We start from the raw sequence: 27,300 nt of genomic DNA, 5'->3' as shown, positions 1-27,300 counted from the left end.
CAAATATTACTGGAATAAGCTTCATGAGCATGATGTAGTGGTAAAGTATTTCGAGGATAAAATGAAAGTCACATGTTTAAACTCTAGCTAGGGATAAAAACTAGGAAAAAATTTTGTGTAAATCAGTCTCACATATCGTATTTTGTAAGACGGATCTCTTATTTGGGTCATCTATGAAAAAATAATACTTTTTTTAAGCTACNTATTTTGTAAGACAGATCTCTTATTTGGGTCATCTATGAAAAAGTAATACTTTTTTTAAGCTAAAAGTATTACTTTTTATTGTGAATATCGATTGGGTTGACCCGTCTCACAGATAAAGATTTGTGAGACAGTCTCACAAGAGACCTACTCTAAAAACTAGATGAGATTCAACTTCAAGTGTATATAAACTATGACCGCATCCGAATTTACTCGAGAGACGAACCGGAGGGAAGTCCATCATTCCCTAGTATTAGTGGGACAATATATTTGTTATGTATTACATATTAACAAAGATTACTGGAAAAAGCCCAAACTACAGAAGCTTTTCAACCCTTTAGTTGGCTTTAATAAACATGTTTATGGCCCAACAAACGGCCCAGAATTCATCCGCCCACGTCAAATACAAAGGCATGCCCAGCCCAATTAAGGAAGTTTAGCTTAATTTTAATTTTACTTGATCATATAATAATAATTGAAATAGGAGTACGTCATGTCTCTTCTGAGACGATCTAATAGATTTTTATCCTTAATATGATTTAATTTGATCTACATCTATAGCTAAAAGTACTTTTTTTATGAGTTGGACCGAATTGGAGACTCGTCTCATAAAATTGATACATGAGACGGTCACATTGAAGTTTTTGTCTTAAATAATTGGATCTAACTTATAATTAGTAAATGAATTTCACAAATTACAACATTATTGCACTTAGATTATTTTGGACCATATCAAATTTTTTTTAACAACAAAAACTCATCCTTACAAGCTTATATTATTGCGTACAAGAATTTGACAAAAACTTGTGAGACGGTCTCACGTGTCGTATTTTGTGAAACAGATCTCTTATTTGGGTCATCCATGAAAAAGTATTACTTTTTATGTTAAGAATATTACTTTTTATTATGAATATCGGTAGGATTGACCAGTCTCACAGATAAAGATTCGTGAGACCGTCTCACAAAAGACTTACTTCAAGAATTTATATGATAAGATAAGTGATTCGAATCACGTGATTTAATCCATGTCCACTGATTTTCTTATAATATATGATAGTATCTATGTTTTTTTTCCTTATGTATAATGAATTATAGAATAGATTAATGTTTGTATAAAAATTTGCAAAAAAATCATATACAACTCATTATATAGCACTGAATATACACAAAACTCCTATAAAAACGTTATAATTGTCAATTTTGTGATACAAATCTTCGACCTGATCTAAATAATGAGAAAATATTAATTTTTATATAAAAATATTATTTTCACTATAAATATAAAATAGATCAAATAATATAGATATATAATAATGTCTGATATGAAACCTATTGAGGTTCGAAAGGTTGGATCGAACTATCCGATAACAGATCCGACCCGGCCCTGCCGGGGAATTTCGCAAGTCCGTATTCTTTTTAAGTGGACATCCTACTGTCGTTTCAGCGCACGTCCCGCTGTCGTACGCGCGTTCTTGTTGTAGCAGCATGAAACATGCCTACTCAATTACGCATCCTGTATACTGTAATTCTTGCCATTGGACGAAAACCCTCTCCCCTTTTTTTCCCGGGGAAGAAAGGATTAAATTGCTAGATTCTTCTTGCAGAATATGCCTCGCAATTCTTCTAGAAAAGCCACCGAAATCTCACACTCCGCCAATTCATCCGATATGCTTCGCGCCGGTGAGTTATCTTTTTTTTTTCTTCTCTGAATTGAGATTTCATATGACCTCTGGTCGGTTTTTGTGTTTTTTACGATTTGTTTCGACGTTATGAGGCTTGATTATTGCTCGGTCGTTGTTGACGCAGTCAAAGTTACGATCTTTGTTATTAGTTTGATGAATTTACTTGAGACCCATGTTCTGTTTGGATTGCTTTTGTTGATTGAGTGAAGATTGAGCTGATTAGCTTGGAACTTCAGATGGAGTGGATTTTATTCTTCGGAACTGGGAGGAAAGCTGTAGATAGTTCATAATTTGGATGTAGTGTTTTTGTGGACATCCGTTAAAGCCTATTTGGATGTCCTAGTTCTTTATTGTCGGTTTTTTAGGTTGAATATGACGTTATTTGTCAACCTTAGATTTTATAAGATTTTTATTGGAGAACTGGGTCAGTTAGTTTGAAGTGCCAGTGTGATTTCGTTTACAAAAAATAATTTGATTGGTCGTTAAGATCCCATCATTGTGCGGTTCTTTGGTTTAGTTCCACTGAAAAGGCTCCCTTGATCCTTATCATAGAATCTAAAGGCATCTGTGTATCTAAAAAAAAGCATCTGTGTACTAATGAGACTAATGGTTTAGTGGAGAATTCTAATAGATTATCGGTTTTTTCAAACTAACCTTCAACCAGAAAGTTTCATCCCAAATGAACCCACAAGCCACACACCACACACATTGTTTTATTCTCGACCAGATATTACATTCAAAAATTACATACCTGCATCCTATTTTTTGTGTTTGCTTTAAAAATGCTTCACTGAGTAGAATGCCTTTTCCCCCAGCTTCTGGTAAGGCAGCAACTAAAGAGCTGGAGCGAATTGATCATCTCTTCTACTCATATGCTAGAAATTCCTCTGGTTTGATTGAGTAAGCATCCTTTTGTAGTTATGATAAAATTTTATACTTGGCTTTATAAGCTCTACTATTCTTATTTATCTGGAGATAAGTTTATTGTTCAAATCCAGTATACCAAAAATGTGTGTTACCGTGTCATTTTTAATCTTGAAACTGCATGAAGAAGATATTGGGGATTTTTTCTGTCTTTTACTCTGATGTGATATGTTTGCTGCATTCACTTGACGTGTTAAGAATAGTTATGTTGGAATCACATAGCAGTTTTTCTTTTTCTTTTTACTTTTGTTTTTGAGTTTTTCTAATGTACCTAAAAGTTGCTCGACTTTGTCAAATTTCATTGTGTAGTCCCGAGGGAATTGAGTCACTCTGCTCAGATTTGGAAGTTGATCATATGGATGTTCGAATTTTGATGTTTGCTTGGTGAGTTCCATAGTCTTATTCTTCTGTCCAATGTTGCCATCCTCTGTTCTTTAAATTGACTATTGTGCTCATGGTCCTAGGAAAATGCAAGCGGAGAAACAAGGATACTTCACCTTGGTATGAATGCATATTTACTTAAGTATCCTTACTACAGGAAGTAATGGCTCTCATGAATTACATAATCTGAGGATATTTCAACTTTCAAATTATTCAACATTCTTTGGGATAAAATAAACTATATTTTGGGTTCAGGGTCATTTAGTAGTTTTTTTCATTTTCGTCTTTCTTGTCAATTTTGTTGTGTCAGCGTATGGTTGGGGGTAGGGGAAGATGGAAGTATTTGAAGTCGTTCGGACTCATGAAAATTGTCAATTCTTTTCTTGTAACCACTTTTACCTCTGTATGTTTCTCATGCAAACATGTCATCTTTTTCAAAAAATTTACCAAATTGAAAATGTCTCCCCATGGAATATCTTCTTTATGATGAGTGGCGGAGAGGCCTTAAAGCATTGAGAGCTGACACAACAATTAAATTGGAGAAGGCGCTACTGGATCTTGAGAGAGAGGTATGATCTTTTAGTTTTTGGAACTTCCAGGGTGTTAAATGAACATTTGAGTTCCAATGTGGTTTTTGAATCTGGGCACATGCTGATCTGATGTTTGAATTGCCTACTCATGTCTAGAACTGAGAAATTTTGTGTTTTCTTGTCACAAGGTTGGACGGTCTCCAAACTTTGTGGATTTCTACTCTTTTGCTTTTAGATATTGCTTGACTGGTAGGTTTACATGGACTTTACTTCATGGCGCTAATTCTTTTGGAAGCTTTGGTTTTTTTCCTTCCCCTTATTAGTTTGCATTCTATGTTCTTCCAGAGGAGAAGCAGAAAAGCATTGACATCGAAAGTATTTGTGTACTGTTGGATCTTGTCCTAGGATCACATTTTCAGCCTCAAGTGGATGCACTTATTCAATATCTAAAGGTTCAGAGCTTTGATGTTTTGTACTTTTGATTGAACAATGAATAACTTTATTAGCCCTCAAGTTATGAGCCCTGATGGAGTAAACAAAACATAAACATAAATATTTGTTAGCAGTGTATGGTTTTTTTTCTTAAATAAAAATGCAGAAGACAATAAGTCATTTATGCAATTGCTATTATCACATATGCAAGAGATACTTATTCTTTAAGCCTGCTTATGGCTGATCACAGATACAAATTGATTACATGGTTATCAACATGGATCAGTGGATGGGGTTCTATCGGTTTTGTAATGAGGTAATGGTGCTTCTTCTTAATTGAATAGCAAATATATAACCTCTTTATATAAATAATAAAACTTTTGTTGACCCCTTCAAATTGTATCTTCCTCTTTGTATGATCAATTCCAGTTACCCCCTTTCCCCGTAGTAGCTGTATCTCATCTGTGTAAGAGACTTCACTGATGTATAAACACTTGTCATTGATGATCTTTTAACAGATAAGCTTCCCAGATCTTGACAATTATGATCCAGAACTCGCATGGCCCTTGATCCTGGACAATTTTGTTGAGTGGACGAGATCCAATCTTAGCTGAGTGGAGGTCGAGTCTGTTTCCTGTGGCCATACTCGTAATCAAGATACTATCCTCTTACAGTGTCCTTGATACATACATGTTACAGCATTTTGGTGTTCACCGTGGTAAGAACGATCGAATAACTGGAGTTTTTTTATGGATATGTTCAGAGGCACCTTCATTTATCCAGTTATTTAATTTGCTATTTCTTCCTTCTCACTATGTCATTAATTATAAACACAAAGTACTTTTAATGTTTCTACATTCATCTCCTGTCTCCCTATAATGAATGACATTCTCAACTTGTATCTATAAAATTACTTTTAAGTTGATGTATTTCACCTAGATTTCATGTCTTGTCAAAGTTCGTATTGTTGCTTCCCCTTTTCAAGTTAAACTGGAGATTATACACACGGAATAGATATGTCATTATCATCATATGTTCGATGCTACATCTTGTGCTGAAGATGAACGGGGTTAAGTTATCTGCCGAAGCTGTGGGATGTAGCCATGTCCTTTGGATTGGTCTAATGTTTTGAGAGTTATGAAAATGTATTATACTGACATTCTAATTTTTCTAATTTGCTAAAATACAACTTTCATTGTATAAAATTTGATATATAAAGTTTTCGATATTTTATAATATGATAGATATAGTCAGTCACACGCAAACTTTGCGTTATATTTAGTATAATTATTGATGGATCGTTGCAAGTGTTTTATTTTTTGTCAAAATGAAGTAGGAAAAAAAAGAAAAAGAAGAAACTGAAAAGACGATATAAAAGATGAGATTTGGTGATGGTGATGGTGAAGGAGGTGATATGATTGAGTGAGAGGCAAGTGGATTTTAAATATGCCAACACCTTTTTCTTTTTGAAGGAGAAAAGTTTGTTGACAAAATAAATCTATTTTGTGTTAAATCAAGAAAAGATATCGTAATTAAGAGGAAAGCATAGGATCACCTTTGTGTTATGATTGTTTTTGTGGTCACTTGATATTGTGTGTGTTTTTTTTTTTTTTAAAAAAAAGATATCTAATTATTTAGTCATTTTTAATTTACAATTTGAACTATATGATTATTTATCACAACAAATTTTTTTTTTAATAGATCATCTCAAGACCCTGTTAACCACATACACAACTCTGGTCTTACAAGTTTATATCCGTGAGATGAGTCAATTTGGCTTATACTTAAAATTAAAACTAATATTTTTGAGAGTTGGATCGATTTGGGATNTTTTTGATTTAATCATAATTTTTAATTTCATGTTAGGATTATGTGATAGAAGTATATATATTTTTATGTTAAATGTGATATAATTATATAAATATTCGAAATTGTAGATAAAGAAAAAAAATATATTTTAGTGAGATATGATAGTTATAGATAAACAAAAATGGATTAAAACAGGTTCTATGATATTTTATGATTAAATAAAGATGAAATACTTTGTAATTTTATAGGGATATTTTTTTATTTATCAAAAATACGATCTCGTTTTGTGAAATTTGATTAAACATGTCGGCTCAATCTCATGTTGTTTTTATCAGCAATTTTCTTTGGTCGTACGTTTTTACTACTTTAGTCCGAGGTGAAGCATGTCATAATTGAAATGGAAAATAATTTAACTTAAATGTATAATTACATATTTTTACATATATAGAGGGGTTTTTTTATATTTTTTTTTATTTTCGGAAGTTTTATTTAAAAATATATATGTTAAGGTTAATTTTAGAAAATAACCCATTATAGAGATCAGCTCATGTAAAATTTTAAATTTATTATAATAATTATAATAAAAAATTTGTTAACAACAAATACCATGTTAAATATCCCTCGTACAAATTTGCAAGGCTCAACTTGATACCTAAAAAAATGTATGAAACTTGGCTCATTTCAAGATTCAAGCCCTCTAGTTCGTTTTAGACTCATTACTCGAAGGCGAAGACTCGGGTAAAGGGCTTCGGCTTCTGATTAGACCGTCGGTGATGGTCGTCGAGAGGGGCAGAGAGCACGAAGAAGAAGGTGATGAATTGTAAGATGAGTTTGAGAACCTGTTTGAATGGCTTCTGAGTTTCTTTTTCTCAACTTCACATTGCTTGTCTTCTATTCTGTGGTGGCTTACTTTTATTGTATTCAAGTTGACTGGAATTATGCATTGGCATAACATACCTATACAATAAAGTATTCTTAGCACATAGTTGAAGACATCAGCAACCAAATACATGTCATGTAAATGCTAGAGGTGCAGGTGAAACGAGTCACCATCGAAACCAAGAGTCAGATGCTCTACGAAGACGACTCGATCAGACTCGGATCGTTTTTGTTTTTGATCATGTTATCGAAATCAATAACACATCCTTGTCTTTCAGATATGCCTGTTTTAACAACCAAAATTATGTTATCCACCATCCTATCTTTTGTTACCAACCTACTTTCTAGTGGTGGTACCTAAAAATCCAACACTTTAATGATAGACTATTGGTGGAGACCATCAGATTGCTACTCAAGTCTAATTCAAGTGGTATTACTTGGATGAAACCAGCATAACAGAAGCAGTCATCCCTTTCAACCAAACATAAAGAAAGCTGAAAAACATTGAATTTATAGTTACCGATTCGGGCGAGGCGATTTATCCAATTTGGGATGTGATTCCCAGTGAGTTTGATGCAAGCATCATTGCAGAAATGGTTGCAATTCTTGGCGATCAAGTTGTATGCATTTCCTCTGTATTTTTCTGCAAGCTTCTCCATAATTCCCCTCACTTGAGCCTCATTCAAATCAGTCCATCCTATCAGAATAGATTTCCTAAATGTGAATCCATCGCATCTTTTTGGCTCTCCTTCAAATATCCCAGTTGTGGGATACTCATGAGCTCCAAATGCATACTCGTATCCATGAACTACAGATTAAAAACGAAAAACAAGAAATTAAAGAAATCCCATTTCAAGAATTTAAACAAATCATTCAAAACTTGTCTTTTTTGTCGAATTATATAAATTTAAATTTGTTCATTCAAATCTTGACTTTCTTTTATATCTTTGTGCAGAATAACTCCAATGTAGATCTGATTCATCACTACACTAGAACGATCAAAACTCCAAACTTGGAATTTTTAAAGAAAACCAACCTTCAACAGCAGAATGGTAAGCCCCCAGCCCAAGCCAATAAGCATATCCATTGATAGAGGTAAGATCATACACATTCAAATGCACCGGCACCGACCCCCCGCCACTTTTTATCAAACTTTTCCAGCATAACATGGCAATACCGAAAGAATTCCAGACTCCGAATCCAAACTATCGACAACCTTTCTGATATCGATCCTTCAGTATCAAGATATCACTCAAAACCAGGACTTTCAAGAAAATTGGACTAGAATTCTTGAAACTTGGTCAGCTGAGTCATGTCCTGCAGCGAACAGTCACGATTGAGCTTATTGAAAAAGATCCGTGATTTGTAGAAAAAGAAAGGAAACAGATGGCCCCAATGATTTGATGAAAAATTAGTTAAAAAGGGATCAAAGATTGGTTGGAATGTGAGCTGGTTTAGTTTCAAGTAATTTAAATTTTTGAAAAAAAAATTTATTCATGGGGAAAAGTAACGTACATTCATAATGAGGTGCAGTAGTAGTAGGGGGATTGTGGGATGGAATATTATAGTGTAATCAGATTTTATTGGCCCATTGAATTAGATTACAAGTATAATAGAATGATGATGTGATTTTTTTAATGACAAAAACTTGTATGAGACAGTCTTACGGTTCGTATTTTGTGAGACATATCTCTTATTTGGGTCATCCATGAAAGAATATTACTTTTTATGCTGAGTATTACTTTTTATTGTGAATATCGATAGGGTTGACCTGTCTCACAGATAAAGATTCGTGAGACCGTCTCACAAGAGACCTACTCTTTTTTAATTCCAAAACTTCATAAAAATTCTCGTGAGACTGTCTTAATAGACAATTTTGTAAAATAGATCTTCCATTTAGCTCGCTCATGAAAATTATTACTTTTTGTGAAAAATATTATTTTTTATTGTAAATATAGTCAACATTGATTCGTCTCATGAATAAAATATCTGCGAGATCTTCTCACAGAAGACCTATTTTAGAAATTTATATATTTTATCTATATTCGAAAAACAAAATTTATGAGCTCATAAAATTAATTTATAATCTATTACTATTATAAATATATGAGTTTGAATTGTGAATTTACATGTATGTCCTTATGATCATTAAATAATATTTATTAATATATGTCTCTTTGTTTTTTTGTTTTTTATATATTAATTAATTCATTAATAGAATCTAAAATTAAAGAAAAAAAACATATCATTAAATTCATTAATATATGTTCCTTTGCTTTCTTGTTTTTATTAATATATGTTACTTTGCTTTCTTGTTTTTCATATATTAATTCATTAATGAAATTAAAAGAAAAATAAAATTTAACCATCATTTTTAAAATTTAACCTTCACTTTTTGAAGTGAAATTTACATTCAAATAGAAAAATAATAAAATTTACATTTCATTTTTAAAAAATATATGAGTTTGAATTGAATTGTGAATTTACATGTATGCTTTTATGATCATTAAATAATATTCATTATTATATGTCTCTTTTTTTCATATATTAATTCATTAATGGAATCTATATCTAGCACGTGATGATTTTTTCATTAATTAATGTTAATTTATTTTAAAATAAATCAAATGAAGATGAAGTTTACACTCTTATTCAAAATTTTATGGTTATCTAATTTTTGAGTAGGTCTTCTGTGAGACGGTTTCATGGATATATATCTATTATACAGGTCGATCCAGTCATTTATGGAATGAAAAACAATGTTTTTTCATGGTTCGGTTCGGATAAGAAACATGTTTCAAAAAATTGACTTGTAAAACAAAATCATCCGAGTTTATGTGCCAATTTTATTTTTAATTTGAGTAAATTAACATTCATGAATAATATATATAATAAAAATAATTAATAAATATCTCTTTGTTTGTTTGTTTGTTTTTTCCATGTATTAATTAATAAATTCTAAAATAAAGTGGAAAAAAAATGAAATATAGTATATTTTTTGAAATGAAATTTACATTCTATTTTTAAAAATTTTAAAATAGTAATAATAATAATAATAAATAAATGCTTTTTTTCCGTCTATTAATGGGCAAAAACCTGTGTAAGACGGTCTCACGAATCATATTTTAAAATAAATCAAATGAAGATGAAGTTTACACTCTTATTCAAAATTTTATGGTTATCTAATTTTTGAGTAGGTCTTCTGTGAGACGGTTTCATGGATATATATCTATTATACAGGTCGATCCAGTCATTTATGGAATGAAAAACAATGTTTTTTCATGGTTCGGTTCAGATAAGAAACATGTTTCAAAAAATTGACTCGTGAAACAAAATCATAAGAGTTTATGTGCCAATTTTATTTTTAATTTGAGTAAATTAACATTCATGAATAATGTATATAATAAAAATAATTAATAAATATCTATTTGTTTGTTTGTTTTTTCCATGTATTAATTAATAAATTCTAAAATAAAGTGGAAAAAAATGAAATATAGTATATTTTTTTAAATGAAATTTACATTCTATAAAAATTTTAAAATAGTAATAATATAATAATAAATAAATGCTTTTTTTTCCGTCTATTAATGGGCAAAAAATTGTATAAGACGGTTTCACGGGTCGTATTTTGTGAAACGAATCTATTATTTGAGTTAACCAAGAAAAAATATTACTTTTTATGCTAAGAGTATTAATTTTTATTGTGAATATCAGTAGGGTTGACCCGTCTCACAGATAAAGATTTGTGAGATCGTCTCACAAGAGACATACTCCTATTAATGACTTGTAAAATAAATTAAAGAAAAATAAAATTTAACCACAATTTTTTGGAATGAAATTTAAATTTAGCCTTTATTTTTGAAATGAAATTTACACTGCATTTTTTTTTTAAAAAAAACTATATTTATAATGAAATTTAAAATAAAAATAATAATAATAATAATGTTTTATCGTTAGTTTTTCCCAATTAATATATGAAAACGAACAGAAAAAAGACATGCATTTATTAATATTATTTAACGAAGATAAGGACATATATGTAAATTCACACAATTATATTAGAGTTTTCAAATTTATTAGTCGTGTATTATTTACGTTATTAATAGATGTTAATTTACTCAATTTTAAAATAAAAATTAGCCCAAAAACTCTTATGAGACTGTTTCACAGGTCAGCAGCGTGACGCACGAGAACTTCCTAGGAGTTCACCCATAATGCATGCTTAACCCAACAAAATTGAATGATAGTAAAAGATTAATCTTTTAATCCAAACATTTTTTGATCTTTTTGTTAAAAGTTATATTTGTTAACCAAAACACGACTTTTATTTCTTACAATTGTGATCTACCGTGCAAAGCTCTACACTAAGCTAAAGATGAACATAATGAGGATTGCATTAACGCGAGTGTCAATAGGCCAAACACTAAAACCCTATGTGTGACAAACATGAATAATTGTTTGATACCATAAGAGAACATTTCAAAAAAACAAAATGAGTTTAAACTGATTTTATGTGTAATAATTACTCTTATATACATCAAAGTGATAGAAAAATGAGGAATAAGAATGAATTCAAATCATTTTAGGTGAAACAAATTGCTCTTACATTTACCGTTACTTGAAATGATTTATAAAAATTTTAAAATTTTCTTATGTTTTTTTAAATTTATTTTTCTCGAAAAATAAAAGTTTTTTAAAAGATTACAATTATATTCAGGTTTTATGTCCTGTCAAATTTCCACCAATAAATACTTGTAGAACTTGTAGCTACTTTTTCAAAGACGTGATTTATGTATATAATTTTATAACTTCAAAATATATTATGAAAAATTTAGAAATTATGGTTGTTGTAAATTTTTTTTTTGATAAATTTGTTTTTTGTTTGNCAGACAAAAATAAAATTTGAACTTTATCTAGGTATCATAGATTGAATTTATTGTTGAAAAATAAAAGATATTGAAAGTAAGTTGATATTTGTTCTCTTCATTTCATCTTTTTATGTTCCACACGTGCAAAGCACGTGCACATCTTCTAGTCTCAAAAAATATATAAATATACTAAGGCAAATCAACATTAAGTACAAAATTGATAAAATAAAGGTCATTTATTTGTGTATAGGATGATGATTCTATAGAGCATTGATGATTGGTATTAGTAGCTGCTATTTATTAGTTTTAAAGTAAATACTCGGAAACAAAATTTTAATTTCAAATTGGGCCTTATTGTTGTTATGGGCTTATATCCTCGAAAATTTTTGGGTCTTATTGTTTTTATGGGCTCATATCCGCAACAATTTTAGGGCCTGATCCTTTCCCCAAGTCCCAGCTCTAGTCTGGCATTGATTGGTAGACAGTGGAAAATTCAGGTAGTGTGTTCCTTTCTTGTCCGAAATGTTGGGGGATGAAGATGAGAATAATTCTTAGCGGGAAGACTATTTTGAATCGGATCACATCTTCCAGCCGGCCGTTTTGCTCCTCCGCCCGTGGGAACAAGTCCACTGAGAAAAGCGGCGGCGCCGGTGACGATGGGTCTTCGTCTTTGTGGAGCCAGTACGATGAGCAATACAAAGCCCTAAATAACCTTGACTTCATGACCGCAGCCAAAATTCTCTTCAGCGATCCTCCGAAAAAGAAGAAGTTTGGGTATGTCATTTCGTTTTACAGCTGATGTTCTAGTTCCAAAGATTTTGGTCAGGCATTTTGTCGAACAGTTTGGTTTCATTCAGTTGAATACCTGCGGGATTAAGCAATTGTTTTGTGTTTGGAGTTGATTAAAAGTTTTCTTTTTTTAAAAAAAAAATCTGATGATTTACAGGTTGGATTTTCATCTCGTGCAGCTTTTCTTTGCCTGCTTGCCGTCATTGGGTACCTAATTTTACACTGCCTAAAGTATCATTTTTTACTACGTTACAAAATTTTATGTTGGAATTCACTTTTGTCTGATTTTTTATGGTCATTATGTTTTCATATATCAGCTGTGTATCTCGTGGCACAGTATGCTCGCAGTGAAATGAAGAAAATGGACGCGGTAAAGTTTTTTCCGGTGCTGAATTCTTGTTACAGCCGACTAAGCCGTCCATTGTCAAAATAATTCTCATGAAAATAGTTCCAATCTCCCTCGCCCTTAGTCACTCGAATTGCTCAATCGAAGTTTGCTTCAATTGGATGATTCTTGTCGTGAATCCTCCCCTGACTGAACTAGATATCAGTAGGAGGAGAAAATTCATAGATTGGATATATGATGTTCAAATATAAACTTTACTTGTATGATTTTTTTTAAAAAAAAAGAACCTTTTATTTTTTGTGTGCTTTTTGAGATAAATTTGCATGTGTCACGCTATTTTTAAGGGGTGAATTTAAGCGATTCAACACACAATATTTAATTCATTGACTTCTAACATGGAGCTTGAGTTGCTTAAATTTGTATCATTACTATAAGTTAGAAGTTTTAGTGCTACATATGCTTGATCCTACCTATCCAATATTGAAGTCAGGATTATTGGTTAATGTCGCGGATTATTTGGCTGCGTGACAGCAATCAAAACGCGACTGTTGTATAAATATTCGAGCTGCACCTCACTATAAGATTTCAGATCCATATAACATATCCTCTGTTCTTACCCTGGAGCTATCAAAAGCTTATTGATGTATTAATTTTGTATATGATTAAGAGTTAGTAGCCGGGAGAACATGTAATATGACACTTGGTCTATTTTTTATTTGCTCTCATATGAATATGTTATGAGGTTTTTCTCACGGGGAGATTCATGGATTATGTTAGGAACTAGAGCTAAAGAAACAAGCCGAGTTTGAAGCAAAAGCAAAAGAAATGGAGCTTAAGGCTGCGGAAGAAAAGGCAGCAGCAGCATCTGATCCAACGCTCGTGGAGGTAAAAGAGAGACTAGCTAAACTAGAAGAGACGATGAAGGAAATTGTAGCGGGATCAAAGAGACAATCCGGTGATCCTGTAAAAGAAGGCCAGGGAGACCTTAATGAGCAAAGGCCAACTGTTCAGACCAAACCAGACAACATCCTACATGGTTCGGAAGGCAAGATTTCAGGAGAAAGTGCAACACCCTCAAGTGAAAAGAAAATGCATGGGATTGCGCCAGTTACTCAGGCGTCGCAGGATAATAAGAAGGCAGCATGAACAGATAGACCTCCGAGGATGCCAAGACATGAAAAGATCGGCCATTTTAGTACCCTTTTTTTGGCTTAATCCCGGTTTATGCAGCCATTTCATCCCCATACGTTACTTTTCCATATAACTTTGAACAGTATTTGCATTTCGAAAGAATTCATGAGATTCAAACGGCACTTAGATTCAATATACCTTGTTTTACAATAAATAATCACCTTTACGGCGTTTACAGTTCAGAGAAGAGTTCCGCATTTTCGAATATATTGTTCTAATCGCTTATGAATGTGCATCTTGGAGGCTGATTTAATACGCACCAACATGATCTTGTCAATATTTTTTGCGGAATGTGAAATATGAATATTTCTCAAATTTTTAAATAAAATTTATATTCTATAGAAATCTCAAAGCTGATCATGGCTTGAGTTCTTGAAAACAGAGCATAAAATTGCAAGTGGAGCCGAGTTGTGACTTGTGAATATGTAGTTGTGTCCCATATTATCATACTGGATTTTGACCTACCTGCGTGGGATCATAAAAACACTAGAGGAACACATTTTCCTAGTCTCCCTTTTATTAATGTGGCTTGCCCCCATGATATCAACCCCACATATCACCAATTAATTTCCAACCATTTTTTGTCTCAAATTTTTTTTTTAAAAAAAATCCAACAAGCATACCTATACATACAATTGGAGTATATATATCCATCATGCATGCATGCATGACTATACAATTCAATTTAACATTCTAAATCGATAAATAATTTTTTTTAATTATTCCATCGCGTACGATGAAATTTCGGTTTCCAAAACCATGAACTCGACTCACAAGAACTTCTCAAGTACTATTTAGTCGAACACAGTCAAATAATAAATTTAAAATATAACATAAACATGTGTATTATATGTTATATAATAGAATAATTAAGAGAAAACATAATTAAATTTTCAAAAAAAAGAAAAAAAAAAGTTGCCGACTCGTTGCAGTAGTCACCAATTGATGAAGACCTCTCCCGTAGATAGTCTATTTCTTGAAGTGCAAGCGGGGACACGAAATGTGTCATCAAGGGCAAATTATGTGTGTACATATACATTGAATGATTCAATATATTAGAAAAATATTGTGTGTTTTTTTTAATATTAAATCGTACGAAATAATGGGTGACTTTGAACTAAATCCAAAACATCAAAAGATTCGAATATCTGTCTGAAAACAAATTTATCATAAAAACTAAGTAGAGAGAGCTAGGGTCCATTTCATGTTTGGAATTGTTATTGGACTTGAAAATTATTTAAAATTCAATAAGTGCAAAAATTATACACTATTCACCACGGCATGGTATTAATTAAAAACATCACTATGGTTTATATTTTATACAAGTGATCGTGTGATATCTAGTGAAGTTAACATTTAATTTAATTTAAACTTTTGAAAGGAGATGTTGATGGAGTGATTGACTTATTTGAAGAATTATTAAAAGTATATATATTTAGAATAAATTTGAGAACATTGTGTTTTCCATATGATATGTTTGTTTCTCAGCCAGTTGAGTAATTTATGTTGTCAAAATTGAGTTTTACGTACTACTGTATCTTTCGGTTTTAGACAATTTTAAATTTTTTCCATAGGAGTGGTAATGTGACACTACGTTGGTGAGCACTACGTTGATGCTAGCTAGGTTAGCGTATTGTCGATGCCATGTCGAAAAAATATCAAAAGCGTAAAAAAAATGATTACTTTAGAGGAAAGCAATGGTAAAGGCGACTTCTGAAAATGTATTTGAATATAATCTTTATCGTGAAAACCAAATTAATTGTGTAAAATGAAAGTTGATCATTTAATTAAGAAGTAAAAATTTGGAGAAGTTTTCGTTTTACCAGTCATAGTTTATCATTTGACATGAAGTTTCCCTATCTTGGTTTTTACTAAATGAAAACATATTAGATTTATGTATACTTTTACGAATTTTTAAGGACAAAAATTTGTGTGAGACGGTCTCATGGGTCGTATTTTGTGAGACGCATATCTTATTTAGATCATCCATAAAAAAATATTACTTTTTATGCTAAGATTATTACTTTTTATTGTGAATATCGGTAAGGTTGACCTGTCTCACAGATAAAGATTCGTGAGACCGTCTTACAAGAGACATACTCATTTTTAAGTTATAAAAATAGATAAATGTTTCATTTTTAAATATAAAGATACAAATAGAGAATTACTGGTAAAAGTTGCAGGTTTCCTTACTAAAGTTGATGAAACAAAGTTCATTGGAAGTTAATATGGAATTTGCTGATCTAGACAGACATAATTCACCGCAAACGTAATGAAAATGAAAATTTCTGATGTAATTACACGAATTTTTCTAATTTCTCATAAAGAAATGAATATAAAATATTACTCAAACAGAAAGAAAAAATTGTACCAAGGCAAATATGAAATAAGCAAAAAAAAAAAAAAAATTTATTTCAGAGTTTGAGAGATAAGTCCAGATTTTTCATGTCTTCTTGATTACCACGACTTTTCAGCTGAGAATTAGCGTCGCTCCTGAATCCTCCAGTTGCATCCACCGACGCCGGATAAAACCTCCGACCACCGTCAAACCTCGCCGCTCCACCACCGGACGACTGCCCCACTTGATTATGATGATTTCTGAACCAACCCTGGTTGAACGGAGAGGCCAAAACAGTACTCGGTTTATGTATCATAGAATGAACCTGAATACCTAGAGACCTGTTGAACGATCCATGCAGAGGGAGAGAAGCCATGCTCGGGTACCGGAGCTCCGCCATGTCCCTGTGTTGGAAGTACGCGCCGCCGCAGTACCGCTGCCCCCTCTTCGCGATGGTCCTCTCACGCTTGTGGGCGTTCTGGTGACCCCCGAGAGCCTGCGAGCTGTAGAATTTCCTGCTGCAGTAGTTGCATGAAAACACTCTGGGCTCCGATTCATGCAACAACGAATCGTGTGGCTGGATACTTGTTCGGAAAAGGGTGAGTTCCGGATTCGAAGTTTGATCTGCAAAATCCTTGGTTGAGAGATTCAGATCAAATTCAAGATCAGGATTCTTGTTCTCTTTCTGTGTTTGAATTTCTTCCTCCATTTTTTTTTTTTTGAAAAATTTCGTTTCAAGCTCTGATCGACTGTGAGCTGATTCGTGTAATAATAGGCATGATGGCGAATTTATGATCGATGATTAGGAGGCTTGAATCTTGGTGTCTCCATTTATGGAGGGTTTTAGTTTGAAGTTTGTCTTTTGTTTTTCACTTCGGAGGATGAGAAAATATTGGAAAAATGGAGTGTTGATCGATTAGGAAAATAGGAAATCTTGTTTCTTGTATTATCTCAATTTGATAATAAAAAAAAAACACAATTAAACGTCAAAATGTACGAATACCGTGTCCGTAATTAATAATCGTTTTTAAGTATGTTTAATCACGGTTTTGCTTTGTATACTTGCTTGTTTCACTTTCTCGTTTTCAAATTTCAGTTTTAGTCTGAGTTAAATTTTTGTGTATGCGGAACCGATGCGATACTGCATCGACACTTTTGTTGAAAAAATTTAAAATGGGTTTGAAATCCATAGATTTAGAATTCTATTATGGTGTTTGACTAATGTTATTTAAGTATTGGATTTGATAGTTATATTAATATTATTTGATATTTTTTTAAAAAAAGTGTTTTTTATTTTTATTTTTATTTTTTAAATCTCTTTCTTATTAATAATATTTAATGTTCACATATTGTTTATACATTATATACAAGAAAATTGATTTGTAAATATAAGAAAAATAAATATGTTTTATTGAATGGATTTTTTAATGATAGAAAAAAGTTCATTAAAAGAAAACTGAGATAAAATCATCAAATTATGATAAATTATGTTTTTAGTATTAAAAAATAATCGAAAATCATAAGAAAAAGAAATTAATATACATAACTTTTAAAATATATAAATATTTTTAAATGATTTCAAAATAATTTTTTTCAATTATATAATGTCGTATTAGCAGTCTAAATGAATAAAAAGAACTAAAATGAAATATCAAAATTATAAATTGACATATTTATAAAACTAAAAATACAATTTTCTCAAGACCAAAATTGCAAAAAGTTGAAAATGCATGCTGGACCAAAATTTGCAATTCAATATAATGGTCCAAACATATTTTTAAGTAGTACATGAATAATGTTATAAATTGTTTTAAATAGTAAATAACATCACTTTACTCTATGGTTTGGATAAGATCGATTCAGATGTAACTATGTTAGGTCTTATATTAAGTACAATGGCATGAAATTATTGATCTGGTGGGACTCCAAGAGGGAGCTAGAAATGCATTGNTATATCTGTGTGTGTGTGTGTGTGTGTGTAAATTTTTGTATATATCGGGCGTTTCTTGTTAAGCAAATGTTCATGCGAACATCTTGGAAGAATTTAATTTTTTTCACAAGATATGAAAGAGGGAGAAATGCATTTCTACATGTACAAATGACCATAACTCTTCATTCAAACTCTGACTACATACGTATATAATTTTGATATGATTTTGATATGTTGAACGTTTGTTGTTAGACAAATGTTCCTGCGAACATTTTGAAAAAAATGTCTTGTTTTTCATGAGATATTCATGCGAATATATGGTGACGCCTACGAGTATCCGACAATATACGTACGTCCATGATAACTTAACTCTATATATAAATATAAATAAATATAAGCACACAAACGTTACCCCTCTGCAGATAGGAATTAACCCCATTTATTAAGCATGTTTCTCTTTGTCACGCACTTTGCAAATTATCAGCATCTTTATATTATTTATTGCATAATGAGTTTCACCATTTTTGTGAATTGTCTTTTTCGTATTTTGAATTAAAAAATAGACATTAAATGATATAATTTCACTTCCTCTTGTGAAAAATCTAAAAGGCAAAAAACATTTAACCCTCTTGGAAATAAATTTTTTTTAAATGAAAGTTAATTTTATACTAAGGATTTTTGGTTTTTTTTTTAATTTCTACAAGGGTACTGATGCAATTTGCCCAACATTAATAAATATTAAAAGGGGTAATTATAAATTAGAAAGAAAAAAGATTTAAGGAATGAGATTTGACCAAATTGAATAAATTCAAAGGCTAATTAAATTTGATTTTTAAATGATTGATTTAGTTTCTGTATTACCCACTCCAATTGTCGTGAACGTAAACGGTTCACATATATGGCATAACGCATAAGAAACTTATGCATAATTAAAATTGTTTACTTATGTAAATATACATTCAAATTTGAGAATAAATTTAGAAATTTTGCGTAGAATTAATATCACTTAGGATTTATTGTACTAAATCAAACTATCTTTATATGTATTACAGACACAAAACCGTTTAGTTGAAGATTCAGAAGAAGTTAATCAACCGATCTTAGTGTATAAAGCCATCCAACCGTTCAAGCATTAACACAAGATCTCTGAGTATAGAAGTCTATTCGATCGCTCAAGCTTAAGTATACAAGACCACTGCATGAGTCATTACACTCAATCGCCGTAGTATATTTGAAAACGATTGAGTTAAATGTCTTCAGATAGAAAGCCACGCTCTTTACAAAAATTCTACCTACTTTATCAGAAGATCGCATTAGTTGATCATGTATAACAAACAAGATTTCATAAAATCAGAATGTTTGCCCGAAAAGACAAAGCCAAGAGTTGTTCACTTTTGGTGTCAACGACTGTTTCTTTCCATAGTTGGAAAATGTAAAACTGCTCGTTTATTGAAGTATACTATGAATCAAGAAAGGATGATGACAACATTACTTTTGCATTATAAGCTACAGTCGAATGTTGAATTTTACACTCTCCTATATAATAATAATAGTCAGATGTGTCTTTTTAACTTTCTACTTGTATTGAACCAAACTTCAAAAAATTGAAAATATATCCATATCTCAAACCATTTTTTATATATCTAATTTGATGTGGGTCTTTTGAAATTTAACAAACTCGAAAGTGGGACAACAAGTGGCCGACACTTAATGGTGACTGAATATATGCTATCCTATAATGAGATATCATACTTACTTGGATTTCTTCAACATTACACATGTCTTGTGTTTCCAAAGTACACTCGAAACTTTTATTCGATAAGCATAGACCCATGACAAAAATTTATGTGAGACAGGCTCACGGATCGTATTTTGTGACACAGATTTTTTATTTGGGTCATCCAAAAAAAATATTACTTTTTATGCTAAGAGTATTACTTTTTATTGTGAATATCGGTAGGGTTGACCAATCTCACAAATAAAGATTCGTGAGATCGTCTCACAAAAGACCTAATCTCGACACAAACACCAAACTATCACTACTTAACAAATTACAAGGTAATATATGTCATCATACAATACAATTCATGCTTTCCTCGATTTTACTATATTTATCTAGTTTCCCGTCATCTTCATGACGGGGTTGGAGTTTCGTCGTCGATTAAAGTAATTTTTCTAAGATAGTAGAGTTGATCTATTTTTATACTTCTTGTCGATTTTGATCTATCCCCACTTTCAAGGTCATATTTTGACTGGTTTTATTAATTAAAATAGTAAATATTGGGGCCATATTTTAAAATATTATGATATTTTATATTACATCTCTAAATTTAATCACTTGTGACGTACCGATTTTTTCTTCCCCAACAATACCCATTTCCCACTATGCTATGATTTTTAAAATAAAACAAAATACAATAGAATAAAACTTCGAATATTGTATTTAAATAATATATTAATATAACTTCATTTTTTTTTATTAAAATTTGGTATGGTTTGCAGTAGTATAACTCAGTTTAAGCCCATTTCATGCCAGCCTAAGGCCCTAAAGTTACTAGAATTAACTGGATTGGCCCAAACATGAAAGCCCATTTTTTGTTTTCAACTTTAATACAATGTATCCAGTTTCCCAACGGGTCAACACTTCACCACTCGAGTGTACTTCCAGCCCTCTGCTCCCCAATTTCTCCGCGGTTCTATAGGGTTTCGACCTGCTTCTCCGGCGATTCACGGCCGGTATTATCCTCCCCTGGTGTTATCAGCCTGCTTTGGTGAACTCGGCTCAGCGCGGAAACAAACTTCGTTCCTGTATTCGTCCCATTTGCTGTGGGATCAATTGCTCACTTCGAGGTAAGAAAATGTTTAGGCTGGTGTGCATGTGAAACAACAATTCTATTTACATTTTGGTTGAATTTATAGCTTACGGGATGGTTTTGTATGTGTAGGCACCTGAACTGCACTTTTCCCTTGTTACTGTGAATCAACTCGATTTCTGGATCGGATTACTGGTGAGGTAATGACAGACGTTGTGTATTGATGTAGATTTTTTTCCCTGCAATTTTTAGCGATTGCTTAAGAGGAGAGAGGCGGGATTTTCTATTTTGCCTGATAAAAGAGGCGCATCACGCATGCACATTTACTTGAAAAAATATCTTGCCGAACTGTTTTTACTTTTTACTCCTCTATGGGGCGTTCGTAAATAATTCAATTTTGAATCTTGAATGTGCTACTGTAAACTGTTGAGAGAAATGCGACAGCAATTTGTTGCAATTCTGCAGTTGGTAAAGCAAAAATGGGGATTGAGCTTGTATAATTGCTTCCTTAGTAGCCTTTATTACTTTTTATTTGTATGTTACACACGGTGGACTTTCAGATGATAGGAAAGCCTTCTCAGTTCGTATTCAGTAAGTATGGTTGTGCTCTGTTCCTTAAGTTTAATGTTATGAGCTTTTCGTGGCAGAATCCGACGGGAGTCTGGTAGACAACCATTAATTTGTGTGCTGATATAACCGACACAATTCTGTGCTTTATGATTTGGCCTTTTTTTAAATCACTACTCACTTCAACTTTCAGTCCCGCAAGCTACTTTATATTTGACTTGCTTTTAGTTGAATATTTTAGTGCTAACGGGCTCATTTTTTCGTCTCAGACACTTTGTTCTCTTTCTTTTGTCCTTGATAACTGTTTTCAATTAACTATTATTTGTATTGCTATTTAGATGGGAAGCAGCTCTGACGAACAGTCGGACATCAGTGATTCTGAGATTAATGAGTACAAAGAGAAACCTTATGAACTCCTGAAGGCTGGTACTTATAAGGTAAAGGGTCCAAACGGTACCCTTAGATGCCCCTTTTGTGCTGGTAAGAAAAAGCAAGACTACCAGTACAATCATCTTTTTCAACATGCCATTGGAGTATCTAAGGGCTCGGCCAATCGAAGTGCCAAGCAGAGAGCAAACCATCTCGCACTATCCGAATATTTGGAGACATATGTAGCTGAAGATGCTGAACCTGTACCACAGCGTGCGGCACCTGCTCCTGCACCTGCTGATAAACCTAAGCAGCATGATTTGTTTTGCTGGCCTTGGGTGGGAATTGTTGCTAACATACTGGATACATCAGAGGATGACAATTCTGTGGATACCCTTGGGTACTTGCTGAAGAAATTCTCCAAATACAAGCCTTTAGAAATTGAAATTTTCTGGGATGATAATCGGCAAACCGCACATGCTTTGTTAAGATTTGATCAAGATTGGAATGGCTTTATGAATGCAATGGAGTTTGAGAAATCATTTGAACGTTATGGCCAAACCAAGAGAGAGTGGGACGAGCGAAGAACTTCTCCAGGCTCAAAGATGTATGGTTGGTTTGCTCGCCAAGATGATTACCAATCAGAAGGGCCTGTTGGAGATTATCTCCGCAAAAATTCAGAACTAAAAACGTTCTCAAATCTCTCTGAGGAAAAAAAAAAGGATACAAACAAGGTCGTGGTTAATCTCGTCCATGAGATTGACTTGAAGAATGAAAACCTGGATCAGTTGCAAATCAAATATAATGAACGGACAATGTCGCTGAGCAGGTTGCTTGAAGAGAAAGATGAACTTCACCGCACTTTCTGTGAAGGTATGTTGCCCCCCCACCTCTAATCCCAGCTCATGTTTTTCTGAGGCTGTGCCATTGCATGACGCTGTCTGACACTTCTTCAAGATGTTTTCTTCAATTTTATTAATTCCCACTCATTAAAGCCATGTTTTCTCTTTTACTTGCATTTCCATTCTCTAGTATGATCTCTGCTTTTTCTGTACCCCCGAGGTAAGCCTGAAATTGTGATATTTTTTTCAGAAACAAAGAAGATGCAACGCAATGCTCGGGAGCACATTAAACGGGTTTTGGATGAGCAGGAATTGTTGAACTTAGAGTTGGAGGCAAAGAAAAAACGCCTTGATTCGTGGAGTAGAGAGCTGAACAAACGTGAGACTTTGACCGAACGTGAGAGAAATAAACTTGAAGAGGAGAAAATGAAGGTAATACATTGTTTATGCTTAGTGCACATACATTTATTCGGCCTTATTGAAATGTGAATTGATGCTTCGATGCTCGACTAGTTACTTGGGTCTCAACACGAGTATTTTAAGACTCGTGTTACTCTGTTTGCGCATTGATTGCTTTGGCAGACTTTTATGGCATTCACGAGGCAGACATAATGGATGACTAGTTATTCTGCACACGCGGTGCGTGTGTGAACAATCTTTTTTATAATTATCGAGAGACTAAAGTGCTTAAATAAAAATAAAAGTGTTTGTTAAAATAAAAAAAACAAAAAACAAAAGTGTAATATTTGTATCACATAAGGACTTTAATATATAGTATAGATATAGATGTATGTCAAGCCTTGATTGAACTCCGTTATAGAATTGAAGTTTTCAGCTGCTATGTGCATATGAGCCTCTTCTTTTTGGAAAGAGGGGAAATTATTTGATACATGAACTATTGATAAATTGTTATTTGGTACACAAACTATTAAAAATAGTTTAATTGGCACATGATCAATTTAGAAGGTCAATTTTACTTATTACTTAAATTGTTTTTAAGTCCAATATTGTTATTAAATTAAACTAGATACGCATTTTACTTTTCGATGTTATTTTATTTGTTAAAATTGTAAAAATAAATTTTTATATACTATAATAAATAAGACAAAAGTTGTATATTATGCCTCCGGAAAAAAATGTTTTTCATGAGCGTTGTATATCAAGAATGAAGAGACCTATCTCATTGGAAAAAACCGGCGCATGGAGGCCGGAACACCGATTTGCACGATTCTGATTGCTGAAAGTTTTTGTACTTGGCTCAGACATTTCTGACTATTTTCATGATTTTTTTACTTGTATTTTTAATTAATATAAATAAAATATTTATTTTATAATATTTTTATCGGTATATTAAAAAATCTATCTTAGCTGTGTAGATTTTGATTTATTTGAGTTGTAATTTTATGAGTATATAATTATAATATTATAACATAGATAAAGATTTTTTTATATATATTTATAAACATTTTTTAATATATTTTGATAAAATATATTTATTTTAGTAATAGGACATTAAGAAATTACGAATATCTAGTATGAATTAGTTTAATAATTGGTCAACTTAATATAAAAATAATAAATTTATTACATCACAATAATAGTAATAATAACAATAACAATAACAATAACAATAATAATAATAATGAGAGCTATCATTAGTATTCTTATTGTTCATCAATATTTTGTATTTTTATTAATTTTGTTATTAAATATTATTATTAGTTATTCTTTTCTATTTAAAAATTAAAAAATAAAAAAAAGGAAGAAAATGAAAGTTTTAATTCTGCACTAACTATCTCATATTGCAAATCAGAATTGTTCTTAGTTAATTGTTAATATTTTTTTAAAGGCTAACTTATCTTTTATTTGACTATTAATTTTGATAGAAAATTTCTTATTATGAACTTGTATTTTTTTGCAATTTAATATGTTTTTTGTGTTTATGTAGAAAGGGTTTAAAAGAAGGCTAATTGCAAAAAATGTTTTAAAGGTCATTTTTTGAACTAAAAGCTATTTTTAGGAATCAACTTACTTGAAGGCCAAAATTGATTATAGTAGTTTAAGGAAGGCCATTTTAGGAAATCACTCTATAATTTACCAGTTGTTATATATATAATTAATTAATATTGATAACATTTTTATACAACAGAGTATGATATATTTTTATAATTTTAATCAATAAAATAATCTTGAAAAATTAAATGTGTGTTTAGTTGAATTTAATAATAATGTTAGACTTAAAAATAATTTAAGTAAAGGGTAAAATTGACTTTTTAGTTTGATTATGTATCAATTAAACCATTTTCGATAGTTCATGTACCAAACAATTTATCAATAGTTTGTGTATCAAAATGAATTTTACTCTTTTGGAAATATGTTGATGTGTAAAGCTGCGATATTTTGTGTCAGAATAATTCGAGAAACAGTGCTCTTCAAATGGCTTCCGAGGAGCAAAAGAAGGCCGATGGTAATGTCCTAAGACTAGTTGAAGAACAAAAGGTATGAACACCCTTGATTTCGATGCGTTTTCTCCTTTCACATGCACGCTAAGTATGCCAGATATAAAGCTAAGTAGAAGAGCATTCCACTTGTCAGTTCCCTCATTGCTTTTTACATGTTGTGATGCTTATACTATGCAGCGGGAGAAGGAAGAAGCTCTCAATAAGATTCTTGAGTTGGAAAGAAATTTAGATGAGAAGCAGAAACTAGAGATGGAAATTCAAGAACTTAAGGGAAAACTAGAGGTGATGAAGCATCTGGGAAGTGATGATGATGCTGGTGCCCAGCAAAAGATAGATCAGATGATAGATCAGATGAAGGAGCAGTTGGAGGAGAAAGTTGATGACTTGAATTACCGTGAGGAATTGAATCGACAACTGCTTGCGAAAGAGCGTGAAAGTAATGATGAGCTGCAAGAGGCTCGAAAAGAACTGATTGCGGTATGTTATCGATTATATTCAATATGAATCTTTCTCTTTCACGTGTGCTTCTGGTAGTAGATTAACCTGATTATATAGTATAGCCGATTCGAAAGGATATGAATGTGCCAAAGCATAAATGGGTTAGAAAAGATTTGTGAGGCTACAAAATGGTGTGGATACTTGGGTACTTTTTATTTTACCATCAAGATTGTTGCTGGTTTCAGGCATCGACAATACATGCCATGTGGTTGTTCATTAACATGTGATGAAACAGGATGGATGCACCGATTCAATAGTTGTCAACTAACTTCTTGATTGGTAAATAGGATTAATTTCTTTGGACTTGATCGAAGGTTCGATACAAGAGAATGTGATGATTCTGACTGTTGTCCATCTCCATTTGATGGCTTTAGCTATTAAACCGTCACACATGACTAATGATGTTCATTAATGTGTCATTTTTCCCAGGGCTTGAGCGATTTGCTGAGTAGCAATCGTGTCAGCATTGGCATTAAGAGGATGGGCGAACTTGATGAGAAACCCTTCAGGAATGCATGCAAAACAAGGTTTCCATCTGACGAAGCTGAGATCAAGGCAGCTGAGCTTTGTTCTCTGTGGCAGGAATCACTGAAAGAATCTGAATGGTACCCATTCCAAATCGTTAAAGATGAAAAGGGAAATCCTAAGGTTGGCTTGAATTGACCTATATGCATGGTTTTTACTGTAGGCTGCGATTTCGATTTTATCTTGTTCAGTGGTCAAATATTTGTCTTTCCAATTCTTTTAAACATCTTAAATGTGATTGCCTCCTCTGCAATTATTTGTGAATTATTTGCTCTTTCATAATGTCACGCATAACAGTTGGTGTTCATTTTAGATATTGCTAAAGGAGGATGACGAAAGGCTACGCAGCCTTAAGAATGAGTGGGGCACTGAAGTTTACGAGGCAGTGACCTCAGCCTTGACCGAGCTACGCGAGTATAATCCGAGTGGATGTTATGTGGTTCCAGAACTTTGGAGCTTTAAAGAGAACAGAAAGGCGACTTTGAAGGAAGTCATCCTCTATATTTTCGGACAGTTGAAAAATCTCAAGCGGAAGAGAACTTAATCTGGTGCACTCGCAGTCTCTCTATTCGTCTTCATTTCAGTACTAAGATAATGCATCTCGCTGATTTGCAATTCCAGTAATGAAGCTTGAATGATTTTTTTGCAGGCCATCCATCTGGTTGGGAGCTTGCCATTTTCGGATTCAGATTCCTGATGTGGTATTTGCTAACTAACGTCTCAGTGTGGATGATATCTGTTTAAGGAAGCTTGTGAACAAAGGAATTTATGGCTCCAATTTAAGTTATTCAAGTGTTGTTTCAAGTTCCAATTTCTTAGATGATTGACTCCTTTTTTCCCACTTGCAGTTGATAAATCAACAGTCGGGCCAGATAGGAAATTTTCTCCATTTTTCCCCCTCAAAATCGGCTCCAACATTTTATT

The 27,300-nt window shown here is 32.3% G+C and overlaps 5 protein-coding genes across 9 annotated transcripts; 3 read left to right on the top strand and 2 right to left on the bottom strand.

Moving 5' to 3' along the window:
• The first annotated feature begins 1,640 nt into the window (after positions 1 to 1,640).
• On the top strand, positions 1,641 to 5,098 carry LOC140975735 (uncharacterized). Its single transcript, XM_073439626.1, has 9 exons — positions 1,641 to 1,881; positions 2,699 to 2,783; positions 3,117 to 3,191; positions 3,272 to 3,309; positions 3,675 to 3,757; positions 3,907 to 3,967; positions 4,064 to 4,170; positions 4,401 to 4,466; positions 4,669 to 5,098. Exons 1-9 carry the CDS (start codon positions 1,809 to 1,811, stop codon positions 4,762 to 4,764), a joined length of 684 nt encoding a protein of 227 aa, XP_073295727.1. The 5' UTR covers positions 1,641 to 1,808; the 3' UTR covers positions 4,765 to 5,098.
• Positions 5,099 to 6,507: 1,409 nt separating this feature from the next.
• Positions 6,508 to 8,348, bottom strand: LOC140975737 (deSI-like protein At4g17486). The gene is made up of 3 exons (XM_073439627.1): positions 7,875 to 8,348; positions 7,359 to 7,646; positions 6,508 to 6,916 (listed from the first exon to the last, which is right to left on the bottom strand). The coding sequence occupies exons 1-3, from the start codon at positions 8,005 to 8,007 to the stop codon at positions 6,657 to 6,659; spliced, it is 681 nt and encodes a 226-aa protein (XP_073295728.1). The 5' UTR covers positions 8,008 to 8,348; the 3' UTR covers positions 6,508 to 6,656.
• Positions 8,349 to 12,167: 3,819 nt separating this feature from the next.
• Positions 12,168 to 14,165, top strand: LOC140975734 (uncharacterized). The gene is made up of 4 exons (XM_073439625.1): positions 12,168 to 12,480; positions 12,653 to 12,702; positions 12,813 to 12,865; positions 13,619 to 14,165. The coding sequence occupies exons 1-4, from the start codon at positions 12,239 to 12,241 to the stop codon at positions 13,985 to 13,987; spliced, it is 714 nt and encodes a 237-aa protein (XP_073295726.1). The 5' UTR covers positions 12,168 to 12,238; the 3' UTR covers positions 13,988 to 14,165.
• A 2,140-nt stretch (positions 14,166 to 16,305) lies between these two features.
• Positions 16,306 to 17,307, bottom strand: LOC140974815 (zinc finger protein 1-like). Its single transcript, XM_073438305.1, has one exon. The coding sequence runs from the start codon at positions 17,077 to 17,079 to the stop codon at positions 16,447 to 16,449; it is 633 nt and encodes a 210-aa protein (XP_073294406.1). The 5' UTR covers positions 17,080 to 17,307; the 3' UTR covers positions 16,306 to 16,446.
• Positions 17,308 to 20,942: 3,635 nt separating this feature from the next.
• LOC140975732 (factor of DNA methylation 1-like) lies at positions 20,943 to 27,194 on the top strand. 5 transcript variants are annotated; one of them, XM_073439618.1, is made up of 9 exons: positions 20,943 to 21,150; positions 21,246 to 21,308; positions 22,019 to 22,922; positions 23,142 to 23,323; positions 25,301 to 25,390; positions 25,531 to 25,830; positions 26,281 to 26,499; positions 26,690 to 26,924; positions 27,026 to 27,194. In XM_073439618.1, exons 3-8 carry the CDS (start codon positions 22,019 to 22,021, stop codon positions 26,918 to 26,920), a joined length of 1,926 nt encoding a protein of 641 aa, XP_073295719.1. In that variant the 5' UTR covers positions 20,943 to 21,150; positions 21,246 to 21,308; the 3' UTR covers positions 26,921 to 26,924; positions 27,026 to 27,194. The 5 variants fall into 5 exon arrangements, with proteins under 5 accessions (XP_073295719.1, XP_073295716.1, XP_073295717.1 ...); XM_073439615.1 differs by having other exon boundaries at positions 21,246 to 21,313; XM_073439616.1 differs by having other exon boundaries at positions 20,943 to 21,152; positions 21,242 to 21,313.
• Positions 27,195 to 27,300: the final 106 nt, after the last annotated feature.

This window comes from Primulina huaijiensis, chromosome 4 (assembly GCF_012295235.1).
Source record: "Primulina huaijiensis isolate GDHJ02 chromosome 4, ASM1229523v2, whole genome shotgun sequence".
Classification (NCBI taxonomy): Eukaryota; Viridiplantae; Streptophyta; class Magnoliopsida; order Lamiales; family Gesneriaceae; genus Primulina; species Primulina huaijiensis.
The sequence above is the reverse complement of the archived record's forward strand: the minus strand, read 5'-3'. Positions and strand labels throughout refer to the sequence as shown.